We start from the raw sequence: 16,223 nt of genomic DNA on the forward strand, positions 1-16,223 counted from the left end.
AGGAGGCTGGGGAGCCAGGCAAGACACTAACACCAGCTGCCCTGCTGTGATAAGCCGCTGGGTTTTCCCTGCTATGTATGTGCTTTCAAAGCCCATGGTGCAGGATAATACCATGTGTGGAAGTGCTTCTCCATTGAGTGCATTCCTAACTTCAGCCCTTGGTTTTGCAAATGCCTTCCATTGGTTACAAAAAGTAGATAGGGTGGCTCAGCACTTGCTTTAGTAACAGCTGAAGTAAATACATGCTTTGCTGCTGACAGTGAATCAGAATTGTGATAAGAAAAACAGCATGTTTTTCAACAGCATCTGTGGCCTTACGGAAAGTACCTTCCCTCTCTTTGGGTCCTTACACTTTCATCACAAGGAAGGGGAGGGCTGACTTAGGTTTGCTAAAAGCTAAGCTGGGACTTGGCCACAGAGTCCCTGTTCTCTACCGCTTATGATTTCTGACATGCTGGAGAATGAGTGCCCACTTAGGAAAAGAGAGTGCAGAGTCAAATGCAACATGGGAAGGCCCCAGAGGCTGAAGTCATTGGGAAAGGGAAGTTGAGTCTGTTCCTAGCCTTACAAGTCTTTCTGTCCCATCTTGGTCCACCTGCCAGAGTAAGGAGAAAGGAGGCGGCCAGGGGCTTGTCATGGGATTTCTTAAGACTGCCCTAATAAGCAATATCCATTCACTTGGATCCATTTGTATTGCAGGGGTTCTGGTTCTAGTAATGACACTAAGAATAGGCACGGCTCCCATCCCCAAGCCTAAAATCTCTATTCCCTTTAGGTAGGCTGTGAGCAGCAGCAGCAGCAGCAGGCCTTGGGTAGCCTGGGCCCCCCATTGGATGCCCTTTCCCCGTTTCTGAAGAAAAAGGCTCAGATACTGGAGGTGTTGAGGAGCCTGGAAGAAACTGACCCCCTGTTACTGCACCCCACCACAGCCTCATGGAGGGCAGCCGGGCAGTGTCCCCAAGGGGAACCCAGCATCCACCCTGATTGTTCCTTGAAGGGCAAGGCAGGTGAAAAATGGAGCCCAGGTGAGAGGCTGGGCTCCCCTGAACCAGTCAATGGTGAAGTGTCTCCCCCACCCCTGCCAGAGCCTGCACCGTGGGCATCCTGCCTGCTCCTGGGCCCCAGTGGACTGGGGGGACTGCTCCGGTGGGAGCCCATCCTGGGGAGCCCGAGGGGTGAGGAGAAGCTGGGGAGGCTTTGGGGCATGGGCCGGGAGCCCCAGAGGTCCCCAGCACCACAGCCTGGCCTCCACAGTGGGCCAGGCAGCAGCAGCAGCTCCTCTTCAGATGAGGCTGGGGAACCAGGGGAGGCATTGACACCAGCTGCCCTACTCAATGCCTTGGCCCGGAAGCAACTGAATCTAGGCCAGCTGCTGGAGGACACAGAGTCTTACCTCCAGGCCTTCCTATCAGGGGCTGGAGGGCCCAACAGTGGAGACACCCCCCCCACCTATGGTCCTGGCTCAGGACAACCACCCTTGCCCAATGAAGGGCTTCCCCAGTCTCTAAGACCCAAAGGCCTCCCTAAAACAGCATGGGGTGGGGGAGGATCTGAATCCCTCAAGCCAGGCTTAAGCACTACCTCAGAGGGCAGTGGGGCCCTCCCCTTCCTCAGTGTGTTTGTGGATGGGGGAGACACCTCTCCAGTCCCCTGGCCCAGCTATCCCCATTCCTCATCTCAGGTGAAAAGCGAGCTCCAAATTAGCCCTTCTTCCCCCATTGAGAACCAGGAACTCACCTTCTCCTCCCCACCCAAGAGTCTCAATTTCTTGAAGTTATCTCTGGCCCCAGATAAGACCTCTAGCCCTAGTACCCCCCATCTTAGTCCCCAGTTGCCCCGAAGCTCCCGAATCCCTTGCTGGAATGGAGGTCCAGATGGGAGTCCTTCCCCCATGCTTACCCACCGAGGCCTTGGGGGTGAACTGTCCCCTGAGATAGTTGTCCAGCGCCAATCCACCAGCTCCCCACCTACCATCATTGTGGACTCCATCCAGCTTAGACCCACACACCCAACCCCATCCTCTGGTCTTTCACCTGAGCCCCAAGCTTGTTCAACCCCACACCGGTATGAAGATGTCCTGGACCTTTCAACCGGCTCCTTTGGGGGGCCATCTCCAGACCCACCCCTTACCTCCCTCCAGTCACCCAATTACCCACAACTGGTCCCAGAGACGCTGGAGCAGGCTCCTAGGGGCCCACCCAGCCCCTGCCCACCTCAGCTCTGCCCTTATGGTGGTACCCAGGGGAAGGGTAGTGAGAAGGCAGGACCAGAGTCTCCACAGGCTGGCTGGAAGGGAACAGGCGGCTCCTCTAAAAAGCCAAGCAATGGGGCAGGGAGACGGCCTGGGGAGCCAGGCTTCACACCTCTCCGAGACAGACTGACAGCGCTGGGCAAACTGAAGACAGGCTCCGAGGGAGCCCCGAGCACTGACAAGAATGGCAGCCCTGGAAAGCCAGGATTAGAGAGGGCCCGGCTGCCGGGGAGGCTAAGGGAAGGCACTGCGGACACAGCCCCCAGCTCCTTCAGGCCCCCTGAGCCCACTGAGGCAAAAGTGCCCCCGAGAGGGCCGGTGCCCTTGGGGACTAGCAGCCTGAAGCAACAGGACCACGGGTCTCCTGGGGAACCAGGTGCCCGCTGCTATTCTTCCCACTCCATGGGTGCACGTCTTGACCTGGACCCTATTTCACCTCGTGGCTGCCTCACCAAAGTGGAGCTGGCAAAAAGCCGGCTGGCAGGAGCGCTGTGCCCCCAGACCCCGCGGACCCCAGTCAAGCTGCCTACCACAGTGCCCAGCCCAGGCAAGCCCAACAAAAGCCCCCATGGCAGCCCCACCAAGCTGCCCTCAAAGTCGCCCACCAAGGTGGTGCCCCGGGGTGGATCTCCCCAAGTACCCAAGGACCTGGTAAAGCCTGAGAAGGGCAAGGGTCCCCCGTGGGCCGATTGTGGTGCTCCCTCCCAGCCAGTGCCCAAGGTAGTAGGCCCAGGGGGCCAAGGCCATGGTTCTGACGGGCCCGAGCTCCATTCAGCTATAGAAGAGAAGGTCATGAAGGGCATCGAGGAAAATGTGCTTCGGCTACAGGGCCAGGATCGGACACCTAGCGCAGAAGCCAAGCACCGAAACTCGAGCAGCATCGTTAGCTGGTTTGGACTAAAGAAAAGCAAGCTGCCGGCCCTGAGCCGCCGGGCTGACCCTGGAAAGAACAAGGAAAGTCTAGGGGGCAGCCCCCTTGGCAAAGGGGGCAAGCAGGAGGCCCGGAAGCTAGAGACGGAGAGTCTCAACATCTCCAAGCTCATGGCCAAGGCAGAGGACCTGCGGAAGGCCCTGGAAGAAGAAAAGGCCTACCTTAGCAGGCAGGGCCGAGGGCGATCGGGAGGCCCAGCACGGAGCACCAGTAGCAGCGAGGTCGTGCTGGGTCAGGCACAGAGCCAGCTCACCATCATGTACCAGGGTGCTGACACCTTCATGCAGCAGCTGCTCAACCGGTAAGTGGAGCCAGAAAGGGAGTGGGAGACCCTTCTCAGATAAGGAGCCCAGCGCCAACATCCCCAGCTGTCTGTCATAGGAGAGTTCTCCCTGACTTCCATACCCTTTCCCAGGTCAGGTTCCCTAGCACTGTTCCCAGAGAAGAAAACATACAGTATCTGGCAGTGGGTGGAGAGCACCAGGGCACCGCCCCTCTTGGGGGCCTCTTTGCCTCAGTGAGCTCTGGGAGCCTGGAGGAGCTGGGGGCTGTGTCCGCAGTTACTTCCCTTAGCCTCCTCGACGCCCGGGCCCTTTCTAATCCTGGCTTTCCAAGGCTTTCTTTCTTGGCAGTGCTTGGGCTCCTTTGGGGCCTGTCTTCAGTGTGCCCAGCTGCTTATGAACCCTTCTTCCCCCAACCAGATTTAGCACTCTCATACCTCCCCCTTCCCCCTCCTGCCCACAACGTTTCCTGAGCCACTTTTCCTAGGCTTCTCATCTGTGATAGCTCTCCTTGGGCTTTTCCCAAGAGCACCAGCCCCCCCTCACCTATAGAACAGATAAATCTCTAGGGAGGTGCAGATGGGTTGTTTCCCCTAGAATCCAGGAGAAGGGCAAGAGGAAGACACACACACACACACACACACACACACACACACACACACACCTCACAGACACATATTAACTTTTGTGATGTTCCTTCTTCACCCCCACCTAGGGTAGATGGGAAGGAACTGCCCCCTGACAGCTGGCAGGAGCCCAAGCCAGAGTTTGGAGATTTCCAGTCATCTATTCCCGAAACCAAGGGCCCTCAGCCACTCCGGAGCCCCCGAAATGGCCTAGTTGGCCAAAGTGCCAACAAGTCATCTGGAAAGGTGAGCTGGGGGAAACGGGAAGGGGTAGCTGGGACCCTACGTCAGGAGTTCCGGGGTCCTGGACCTTGCCTTTTGGAGAACTTGGTTCCTCCACTAATCATCCCTCCAAGTTAAACCATTCAAGCTTCCTAAGTCCAGTAGAAATAACCTGCCAATCTACCAGCTGCTCTACTGTCTCCGAACCTTGCCGAAGCATTATGGGGTGCTCTGCGGGGATAGCCACCCAGTCTGAGGGCTCTCATGAAGGAGGGGCTGGGGAGGAGAGGGAGCCCCACAGGCCCTGAGCGCGTCCTCTAAATGCACAGAAGAGCAGTGAACTGGCACAGAGGGAAGCGGCCCCCACGGAGGACGGCCTCGCTGAGCCCATCCCCACCCCGAATTTCACAGGTCAGTAGGGTGATGTGATGTAGGGGGGTTAGGTCTCTCAACTTCTCCTCTCCTCTCTACACCCCCCCCCCATTCCCAGGTCCCTGAGCCTCAGTCCCAGCTTAACTCGCCATTGTCTTCCCTCTATCACTCTGCCCAGCTCCTTTTCCTCCTAATCCTGACCCTTCCCTGCCTTCCTAAGTTCTCAACCAGAGGAGACCGCTTCAATGTCTTTGTGTCTCCGGCACAGTGCCTAACATGTAGTAACCACTGAATAAATGACTATGTGCCAGGCATAATTCTAGGTGTTGGGGTTACAAATAGAAAAATCTAGATAGTCTTTGCACTTAAGGAACGTACATTCCACCCCAGGGAAGAACAGCATGTTCTCAGATAAGTGACCGTAGGAGATGACCTCTCTGGGTCTTGGTTTCTTCTATGAACTTGATAATAACAGCCAGCATTTATATAATGCTTTAAGGTTTGCAAAGCACTGTGCATATATATGTTCTCCTATTTGATCCTGAAGATTGGATGACTTGAAGATCTCTGAATTCTAAGTCTATGATCTTAAGAAATTAAAAAAAAATGATGGGGGGTGGCACCAACAATGGAGAGTCTCAGGAAAGGTCTCTTACAAAGTGATTAGGAGGAGATCCCTCAGCCCCAAATCTCTGATTCATTTCCCTGCTTTTTCCTTGATCCTCAGCCTGTGGCTCCCTGACTCGAACTCTGGACAGTGGCATCGGCACCTTTCCCCCGCCAGACCACAGCAGCACTGGAGCCCCCAGCAAAAACCCACCCAAGCCAAAGCCTTCCCGACTGGACCCATCCCCCGCAGAGCATTTGGCCCGCCCTAACCCCCTCACCAAGGTTCCCCGACGTGCCAGAACGCTGGATCGAGAGGTGCCTGCTGTGGAAGAGCTCCTGGTGGGCGGGCGGCACCCAAGTGTCCCTGCCTTCCATGCCCTGCTTTCTCCTACTCCTAGGCACCATGGGCACAAGGCCTGCACAGATGGTAGGTACCCCATAAGAGGGGGATGGGGGGAGGAATAGCCTGCCTGTAACTGTAGGCACCTCCTGTTATTCATCCAAATCTCCTCTGCTTGAAAATGTGTGTGTGTGTGTGTGAGAGAGAGAGAGAGAGAGAGAGAGAGTGTGTGTGTGTGTGTGTGTGTGTGTGTGTGTGTGTGTGTGTCAGTCAGAGAGTCCTGATTGTATCAAGGAGAAGTGAGGAGTTCATGTCATTTCCAGATTCATGATGGGGGACAAATGGGGTTATCCAGGCCCCTGGGGTCACAGGAAGCTTTTCTGGGCTTAGGAGGTCTTGGAATTTTATGCCCCCTGATAAGAACCCGTCTCATCTGTTCCTGAGATAGATTCCAGTGGACACCCTGGGCGGCCACCCCCAATCCAGCTCTCCAAAAACTGGACTTTCCCTAACACACGAGCAGGTGGCAACTCTTCTGATCCCTTCCTTTGTCCACCCCATCAACTGGAAGGGCTTCCCAGGACCCCTCTGGTAAGAATCCCCAGGCTGAAAAGAACTAGGGGCTAGAATGGCTGGGGGTAGGGAAGGGAGTGGAGTGGAGTAGTAGGGGTCCTGAAATTGAAAAATACCCCCTCTTCCCACCTTGACCTACGATTTCCATCCACTAGATCCCCCCAGTTGAGAGGAAGCAGTGTTTAGAGGGAGGACCCCCACCTCCAACGACCTCCGGCCCAGCTTTTAGTGGCAGTCGTACACCCAGCACTTCAGACATGGGAGAGGATGGACGTGCCTCTGGTGGGGGCCCTCCTGGACTGGAAACGTCAGAATCCCTCAGTGATTCCCTGTATGACTCCTTATCTTCTTGTGGGAGCCAAGGCTGAGGTGGGGCACCAAATGCTGGAAGTACTTTTTGCTCACCACCCCAAACCAGAGATGGAGACAACAAATTGGACTCAACCTCCCTGTTTTCTGTGGACCAGGAGAAAGGCTTGCTCTGCCGTGGGACCTAGTTTGAAGCACATCACCAGGAGAGAAATAAGTGGAGAAGAAGAAATTACAGTTCACCCCCACTCCTACCCTTAATCACCCATTGGAAGGATGAGATAACTGGTCTCAGCTTAGAGACCCCACCTTATCCTTTCTCTTGCTCAGAACAAGACCCTGACTTCATGCCCCATCTTGAAACCCAGGGGTGCCATAATGTGGTGCTGGGCCTCCCCCCACTCTCCCACTGGCTGTACTATCTCTTGCTACTAGGCCTCCAGTCTGATCTGGCTACTCGCTGTCTCCTAACACCCACCCTGGTTGGGGCCAGAAAACTCTTGTGGAGTTGGAAGGAAGCCAGAGGAGGTGGCGGAGTCTGCCCTCTCTCCCCCATCTCCACTGCCCCTCTGTGGGCCTCCTTGCTCTTTGGATGGTGCTGTCCTGACCCCTACCCCTTGTCTCTGGGGTTCTGTTTGGGAGGAGAGTTGTTCTGTTTTGTTTTGTTTATATTAAAACCATTTCCCCTCCTGTTTTGCCCCTTGGCTTGGGTTAATTTATCTGTCTTTGTGAGTGTGGCTGCACTTCTGATCTCCACTGCTGTCAGATCCCTAATAAAACATGAAGTAGTCTTCCCTAGCTGCCACCGCCCACCCCCATGACCCAGCCTGGGGTCAGGGAGCTCAGTGAGGGCTAGTTGGGAGGGGAGAGGAAGGGGCTTATAGACCAAGGTAAGTAGAAGGAATGGGAGCTAAGGACGAGAGGTAAAGGAGCAGGGAGTAATATGTCCTGGGGGACCCTTAGGCACCCCACTTCTGAGCTCGACCTTCTAGGACTCTCTGCCCACTAGGGAGACAACATGGTGGGAACATCTCCCAGAGCAAAGCTGGCCTCGTCCTAGAGGTTGACTAGGAATGAGCTAGAAGTGATAGGAAAGGGAAGCTGGTTCCCATCTACACCCTAACCTGAGCAGGCACAAGGGTGGGCAGTGCATCCCCTGGCTCTTCTACCCTGAGGAAGCTTTTCTGGGAGGAATTGACTGCCACCATCACCTATTCCTAAGGCCCTTTGTCCCAAAATCAGTTAACTAGCCTTGGTTAAGTTCCCCTATGTCAGACTGTGCTAAGACCTTGGGATACAAAGAAAGGCAAAACCAGCCTCTGCTCTCACAATGCACCAACCTTGCCGATGACAGGAAACCTTCCCCAGGCCGGATCAGGGCAAGACTCCCAGTCCTGACAAAGGATGCTTGCTCTCCGCACTCTCACTGCCCTCCCCCGCTCCCTGCCCCATGGTTTAGACATCAGGTTGGCAGAGAGGAAAGGAAGCCTTAGGGCTGGTGCTTTCTCCAGATCCCTCCTGGAGCTTGAGAGAAATAAGCCATTAGCAGTTGTTATGAAGGAAATACTTAAGACATAAAGCCCTCCTCCCTTCAACCACTTTCCTCTGTTGTGCAGGGTGGGTGTGGGTTTGGAGCCATCCCCAACCTAGCATATCACTTTTCACTATTTGCCATAAGCTGGAAAATCTTTCTGTAAAGTATTCCCAACAAAGGTTTTCTTCTAGGACCCGGAAGGGGAGGGTTGCTGGGCTCCCAGAACAGTAAACTAGGGGTCTGACCATGGCTGAGAAGGTAGCTGGTTGTTTCTGTACCAGTCTTCAATGATGACTGATGGGGAAAGATGCTTGTAGGGCACCAACCCTAGAGGATCTTTCTATAGGGAGCTAACCTAGGGGAAGGAGGTAATAACCAAAACAGTTCTCTACGTGAGGTGCATGGATAGATTTCAAGGGGCCTGTGAACTTGAATGCAAAAAAAAAAATCTTTATTTTCACTAACCTCTAATTGAAATTCAACCTTTCCTTTGTTAATTTAAATTTTAAAATAATCCTGAAAATGGGTCCTTGGGCTTCACCAGACTGCCAGTGGGGTCCAGAACACAAAAACTTAAGATCTCCTGGGCTAGAGGTTGGGGTATGCTGCCAGCTGGGCTACTTTCCAATAAGATGGGTCCATTTTGGCATAAAACATCTTTGTCTTACTCAAGTTACGAAGATACCAGAGGCCCTACATGTAACTCAGTGAAATAGATTATTTACTCTTTTTCCCTTCTACACCACCTGTCATTTACACTTTTGGGGATCCCCTCCATATACTGGTGATATCTCATGGAGGCTCTATGCCTATTCAGCAGGGTTTGAACAGCACTAATAACATAGGCAGCCTGTGCACCAACACCCCTGAATACTGAACAAACCACGAGACCTGCTGCTGAGCCGGATGCAGAAGCCGATGTGCCAATGCCTTCCTTTTCATATTTGGTAACATTCAATCTGAACTATCGTCTCTTCTCCACCCCTGGCCTATGTAATTGAAGGGATTGGACCTGGGAGGGGGTGCAGGTGGGGGGTGGCGGGGGACACGTGATGGGAGTAGAGTGAGGTTGAAAAGATGGAGGCCTGAACTCTAATCCCAGCTCTGCCCCTTTCTGGGCAAGCTCACCTCATCTTCCTGGGCCGCCTCTAAAAATAAAGGGAGTGAGGGGTAAGACTATTTCTCACATTCCCTGCTAGCCTGGTAAATCTATGTTCCCTCCTACCTACATCCTGTTAATTATTTCCTAGTTTCTTCTATAATAGATTCATAATGCCTCAGAATGGGGAGATACAATCATCAAAAACCAAGAGCTGGATCTGTGGTCTCATCAATTCAGGGCTTCCATCCAGTGATGCAGATTGCAGCCCATCCATACCTGTTCATTGTGTGCAGTTCTCACCCAGGTCCCTCCCAAGAATTCATCTCAGAGGGTCCACTCAAAGTGCCAGAAGGCCTCCTGTTGGATAAGCTCTATAAGGTATCTATTTAGATCCATGTTGAAATCTGGGCAACAGACATTTTCACCCGTTTTCTTACAAATCTCTTTAACCCCAGTCATCACCTAGCCCAAAACCTGCCTAAAAACATGAATCCTTTTTGTAGCATTCCTGATGAGTGGCTGTCTAGTTTCTCCTTGAATATGTACAGTGACGGAGCTCACTGCTTCACCAGGCAGCCTATTCTATTAGAGCAGCTCAAATTATTAGTGAAATGAAGGTTGGAATGTCATCTGTTTGAATAACTGGGCAAAATAAATGATGTCCGTTCCTCTGCAACTGGGGGTGGGGTGTAGGAAGGAAAGAAGGACCTACAAGCAAAGAGGGGCGGCCGCTGGGAAGGAGAGAATTCAGCAAAATTTGAAGGCACAGAAAGATAAGCCTTGTCCTCACCTTGTCTGAGAAATGGGTAAACTAACTGGTACTGCTGTGGAGCTTGGAGAGTATGAGAAGCAATGGGAAGTTGCAGAGAAAGAGAATAAACACTATCCTGGCCCTCAGGTCTTCTCAACTCCAGGCCCAGTGCTCTATCCACCAAGCCACAGAGTTGCAAACTGGACTTAAAGGGCTGACTCCTATAGGAGGCATTCTCTTGGGCTCATTACCCCCACCTGGACTTCAGAAAAAATCTGGTAGAGACAACTCATATCCAGGTTGCCCAGAGGTTATGTACAGGGTCCTCAGCTCCCCTATAGACATACCGAGGTATGGGTTACCTGGTATGGGACAGCTTTTATTTCACACACACACACCCCAAAAAAAGACTCAGGGAGCCCACAAGCAGTTACAGGAAGCATTCAGCTCATCAGTTCCTCCCAGAAGAGATGGAGAATTGGGGTTGCTATTGTCAACATCCCTTTGCCATTCTTGTGAGGCTTTCAATAGATTTCCCTCCAATTTACCCCATTGCTGTTGTCTGTCCTTCGTTTTCCAGATTTTGTTGTTAATTCATTGTTTGCACAGTATCTCCCCTCTTAGATTTTGAGTTCCTCAAGGGACTGTCTTTTGCCTGTCTTTGTATCCCCAGTGCCCAGCACACAGTAAGCACTTGACAAATGTTTACTATCATAACAGTATTTCTTAATATTTTATGACACAGCTGAGACCTCAGTGACACATGCTTCTACAACTGCCTTATCTCACCCTCAGTAGCTTGTTAAGTCATCTATCAGAAGAATCAGGGTCAAAAGTCATCTTGATCTACAAACCATCCTACTCTGCCCTCAGAATCTCCACTTAGCAACGGGCTACAGTCTCCATCTTCTCTTATGGCTGGGTTTCAGAAAATCTCTCTGGTTGTTCAAGTATGCTGGTAGCTGTGTCCTCCAACCCCACCAATGTCTCAAAGCAAGGAAGATCTTTACCTACCTGTCAGGATACCCTTGTCCATTGGTATTTCAATCTTTCTTGTGTGGTGCTTCTAGGCAGGCCAGTCTGTGTTTTTAAAAACCTCACTCAGTGCCATAATTGGACCATCTGAGCATAGGTAATCACCTAATGCCAGACAAGGCTTGGGGTATTGGGCACAGTCATAGTAGCCCCCACCCCTCTCTGCTCATAGACCTCCTTCATAACTGTCTGGGTTCAAAAGGCAGCATGGATATGCTCTAGAAGTTACCCAAATCACCCTAATCAGCTCATTTCCAGTCCCAGATAAAACTGGAGAAAACTCCCTTCTCTCAATCTTGAGCCATTAACATATAGGCTTAGACAAAAATCACTAATTAATAGCTATATAATTTATTAGCAATGTAAGTAGCATAGAAAACAGAGAGAAGCATTATGCTTTCATTCAGAGGCTACAGTGGCTGCAACCAAGGTTTAGCCTTCTTTATTTCCTACCTCCTCTTACAATCCCCTACCTCCTTTACAATCCTCCTCTCCACCAGACAGTAAAAGGATGGGAAGTCATCAGATAGATAAAGAAAATTGGAGTTTCCTTGGGCGTCACTCCAGCGAAGAAAGAGGCTACGGACAGGATACTACTGGTCTTAACAACCACACACCTGTTCTCAGCTCTCTGTACCTGGCTCCCATGTCTAGTTCACCTCACTCTTGTCTAGTCGTCATCTCAACTCTGTTCTCTGTGCTTGTATCTTCAAGTCAGCAATGCCCACCCGACATTACTTTGCTCGCCCCTTGTGTGTCCTGTTGACCCAAGAGCCCAGTCCAGCATGAAGTACTTGAGTTAGTGACACAAAAGACCATCCAGGATATCAATAGCAAGTAAACCCATTTTTCTGAGCAAAACAGCAGACATAAATTGGAGAAGTTTTACAGATTAAAATAGTTGAGTAACTTAAACCTCCTCCAAGTTTTACTAGACAATTTCCTCAGAACTCAATTTACCTTTAAAGTAGATACTGACTCTCCCACTGAATTTTGGGGGATTGAGAATTATCTTCCCCTCATTAGATGCTCCTCAACGAGCATTTATTAAACACCTACTATGTGCCAAGCACTATGCTAAGTTCTGGAGATAAAAAAGTGAAAGACAGCCCCCCTGCTCTCAAAGAGTCTGAATTTTAATGGGAGAGACAACATGTAGACAATCGTACAAACAACATATATACAATACAGGATGAATTGAAGATAATCAACAGGGAGAAGATTAGCATTAAAGGGGGTCAGGAAAAACTCCCTGTAGAAGGTAAGATTTTAACTGAGTTGAAGAAATCCAGGACATGAAGATGATGAGGGAGAGAATTCCAGACATGAGGGATAGTCAATGAAAATGCAACGATAATTGAATCCATGAGAATCAATGAGATCACTAAGCAAAATAGGATAGAAGGCAAAGGGAAGAGGGCCCAGGACAGAGCCTTAAGGGACACTCATGGTTTATGGGCATGATCTGTATGAAGATGGAGAAAAAGGAACTGAGAAGTGATCAGATGGATAAAAGACAAACCAACAGGATCACAAAAACCTAGAGAGAAGACAGTATTGAGAAGGGAGTGACCAACAGAGAGGTCAAGAAGTATGAAGATTAAGAAAAGGCTGTTTAATTTGTCAATTAAAAGATCACCAGTAAGTCTCAAGGGAGCAGTTTCAGGAGAATGCTGAAGTCAGAAGTCAACTGTAGAGAATTAAGAAGAGAGTAAGAGGAAAGGAAGTAGAGGCACCTATGTAAAAAACGCTTCTCAAAAAGAAGGACTCATAACTCTGTCTGCAGGGTGCTACCATTGGGGCCTGTGTCTCATCTGCTTCCCACTGACCACTCCTGCTGAGGCTCGCATCTCTGCTCACTGCTAACCCCACGTGCCAGTACCTGAGCACCATCCAGAGCGCTGCCGTTGTCAAATACCCAATGCTATTGCCACTGTCCCGCTAGGGAAGGACAGCTGCCACTACTGCGGCCGGAGCTCTTGTTGCCCCATGTTGGTGTAACAACAATGCTGCTTGCAGCTGCTGTTGAGGTATATGGCCAATCACAAGAGCATGCAGGAGGACTGCTAGCATGGGTTCTTTGATCTGCTTTTCTAAGAAAAGCAACTTTAAGGAGTTTACAATCTCACTTTAATTAAACACACATATATCATTTACTAAGTTCAGGGGGAAAAGTCAGCACCCTGAACTTCAGAGAAAACACCAACAGAAATTACAAGCAGAAATTATATAAACAGAGCAAATAACACAAATCAGCAGACAGGGCTTCTGTCCGTCCATAGCAATACATACATAGTTACCAGAGAGGGAAACACCAACATCTTGGTTTTCAAAGCCAGGGGAGCTCCTTAACCACCCACAGTCTCCACACACACTCTTCCAATGAGTGAGCCTCCAAAGCAAAATGCTAACCTTAGAGTATATATACACTTCTTCAAGGTCAGTCCACAGAGGGCATCACAACCATGTGACTCAAATTCATGTGACCTAGGTTTTCCTGTGACTCAAGCAGGTCATCAAAGCCGCCTGATTCAAACAAAGGCAAGGCTCAATCAAAGGCACTTGATTGCTTCAGTGCTAAGAAACACTCCAAAGGAAAAAACAGCAAAAACTCCCACTTTGCTTGACATTACAGTTGGGTAGAGTATTGTCCACCTACACTGGGACGGCATATTGCCGTATACCTGAACACTTTTATACCAGTGCTGCTGGGGTTTGATTCCACCCCCACCAGGCCAGGTCTGATTATGTCCTTTAGTGTTAGGCAGAGAATTGCTCCCTTACACCTAGGCCTGACTCTACCACCCTCACCCTCCATGCAAAATATCAGAATGATTAACTTGGGAGAAGAGATGAGATGATGACTAGGCAACAGGAGCACTGAGGATACTGCTTATGGGCTTGACTCTGCTGAGGCTGGGTGCTTCAGGCCAGAAGTCACTGCCTGCCAGGTCCACCATAGTTAATAGATAATCAAGAACTGTCACATGAGATGGCTTGAATAACCCCAAGAATTCTGGCCAATCATGCCAGCACTTGTGTCCCCCTGCTAGTCACTAGTATTTCTCTCTAATTCAGGAAATTCCCCCACTGAGGGACCCAGAAACACCTGATATCTCAAACTCACAACACTGCTAGCAAGACTAGGGATATCTAGCTCAGGACAGTTACTTAACGGTGCTCAGAGAAAGATACAAAGCAAGGCCAGTATGTTATTTCTAAGCTGTTAAATTTTTGGTTTTATTTGGTTGGGGTTTGATGGGGGGCAGGGAGATTGTTGCTATGTTCCTATTATCATTTTTACTTTCTTACTTTGGGGTTACCAATTATCGAGTTTATTGAATCTCAGAGGTCAGGGTTGACCTGTAACTATCCTAAAATAATTTAAGTGGGGCACATAGTAAGTGTTTATTAAATACTTGTTGACTAAAGTGGTGGAAGATCCTCTACAAGACCTTAAAGACCTTACCTTACCACCAAGGGGTGAAATGCGGTGGGAGCAATAACCTCTGTCCCCATGCAAGTAAGGCTAGTTTTTCCCTGAAATGTATTGAAATCATTCTCAAGATTTGATTGGCTCGGGACTAAAGATTCAAACTATTGACATCACTTCCTGGTTTCCTGGGCATAAAGCAATTAAAAAGAGATCCAGCAATTCTCTGGTACCTGGCTGGTGGACCATAATGGACAGCTCAAGAAAGGGCTAACTCAGATAAATGAACTCAGGATATCCTCAATGAATACCCTACTTTAAAATCTTTCTCTTGTTATGGCTAAGTGAACCTCCTTTTGCTAACTATTGAAAGACCTACAAGTGTCTGATTTTAATTCCAATATCAAACATAAACTACCAGGGAACTGGCCTACCAAACCCCAATACAAGTGTGAATTTAGTCTGTAAATTTATCTCCGGAATCTGGTCCACCCCTCTCCAAGGAAGATTGTGATTTCTGAGTTGAGGGGAACAGGAAAAAACTGTGGCTGGGCACTTGATCTCTCCCCCACCTTTCTCCAAGAGTGGCATCTTGATAGAATGTATTTATCTACCCCCCTCAAACATGTCTGGCCTAGAGGTACAGAGTTTAGGGGCTCAGAAATTTGTCTCCCTTATCACTCTTAAGGGCAAAGAAAACTCTTAACTTACATTCACCAACTACGTTATTCGTTTCTTCCAAATGTTGATTACACAAGTTATCATCAGAAATAGTAAAGAGTTGGATATCCAAGGAACATAGCAAACAAATATTGAAGTTCTCCAGATTGGCACATGAAAGAAAATACGTAAGAGTGACTGAGCTCGTCTGCTGGGAGCAAGATAAGCTCTCAGCTCAAACCAAGAGAGAAGCCTTGATCTCATCTAAGGGGAAACTCTCCAGTCTCCAGGGAGCCAAGCCGGAAATGAGGACTATAGAGAAGATCTGATCTCCCCTACCAGTCTGCAGCTTCTCTCTCCACTTGTGTCTCTGCCAAAAGGTCTCTGAAACCACACAAGAAATAGCGACACCGACTCTATCCCTCACACAGGTATGCAGTGATGTCTCAGCATTCTCTCCACCAATCCAGAGTCACATCGCCTTGTGCGTATAAAGCAGCATGCAAAAGACTCCAGGCTTAGTTGGAAGCAGTTACATTTATTAGATTATGTACTGCGTTAGGCGCATACCAAAGCTGCATTTGTTTGTTAGTTGTAAATTGTTTTGCTATTCCTTACTTCCGCATATCTTAATATTGAAGCATGTTGTTATTTTATAGGCTATTGATATATTGCTAGAATGTGGTTTTGTTGTGTTTGCTTGCGTTCTATAGTTTTGAATGTACTGCTGTGATATATGCATGTAACATGTCTTGCATGTAGTTTAGACATGTAGTCACTGAAGCACCCCGGGCAAGTGATCCTTTGCGCTGTGCTATATCTATCACATATACTATTGAGGCATATTTTCTGCAGAGGGCACCCTGAGATAATTACCTGGGATTCTGGAATAATTGTAGTTGTTATTTTAAGCATTAATGCTTTGCTCCTTATTCTATATATTTGCAAATGACAAGTATATTAGAGGTAATTTTTCAAGAGACTGCAAAATTTTCTTGGTCACCAAAAAATATGTTCTTGCTGGCTCTAGGGAGAAAGATAGCAGGATTTTTGGCCACATGCAGAGGGGACGGTGATACAAGGTACTTGGGAGGAGGTACTTACTGATGCTGATATGGTAGGTTGACCTTGACTCTCAAGTTGGACCTCCCTCATCTTTGGAAAGAAGGGTTTATGGGTAGAAGATGGAGAAAG

At 49.4% G+C, this 16,223-nt stretch overlaps 1 protein-coding gene across 3 annotated transcripts in view; it reads left to right on the forward strand.

Annotated features, from left to right (window-relative positions):
- NCKAP5L (NCK associated protein 5 like) overlaps positions 1 to 7,206 on the forward strand; it is a 55,560-nt gene extending 48,354 nt beyond the window's left edge. For 2 of the 3 annotated variants that reach the window (XM_036761650.1, XM_036761651.1), the window contains 6 exons: positions 776 to 3,483; positions 4,179 to 4,335; positions 4,641 to 4,722; positions 5,411 to 5,719; positions 6,081 to 6,223; positions 6,361 to 7,206. In XM_036761650.1, the coding sequence (XP_036617545.1) occupies positions 776 to 3,483; positions 4,179 to 4,335; positions 4,641 to 4,722; positions 5,411 to 5,719; positions 6,081 to 6,223; positions 6,361 to 6,573 (3,612 nt within the window). In that variant the 3' untranslated portion in view covers positions 6,574 to 7,206. The remainder of the gene's footprint in view (positions 1 to 775; positions 3,484 to 4,178; positions 4,336 to 4,640; positions 4,723 to 5,410; positions 5,720 to 6,080; positions 6,224 to 6,360) is intronic. The other variant, XM_036761652.1, reaches the window with a different exon arrangement.
- The last annotated feature ends 9,017 nt before the right edge of the window (positions 7,207 to 16,223 follow it).

Source organism: Trichosurus vulpecula, chromosome 5, assembly GCF_011100635.1.
Source record: "Trichosurus vulpecula isolate mTriVul1 chromosome 5, mTriVul1.pri, whole genome shotgun sequence".
Taxonomy (NCBI): Eukaryota; Metazoa; Chordata; class Mammalia; order Diprotodontia; family Phalangeridae; genus Trichosurus; species Trichosurus vulpecula.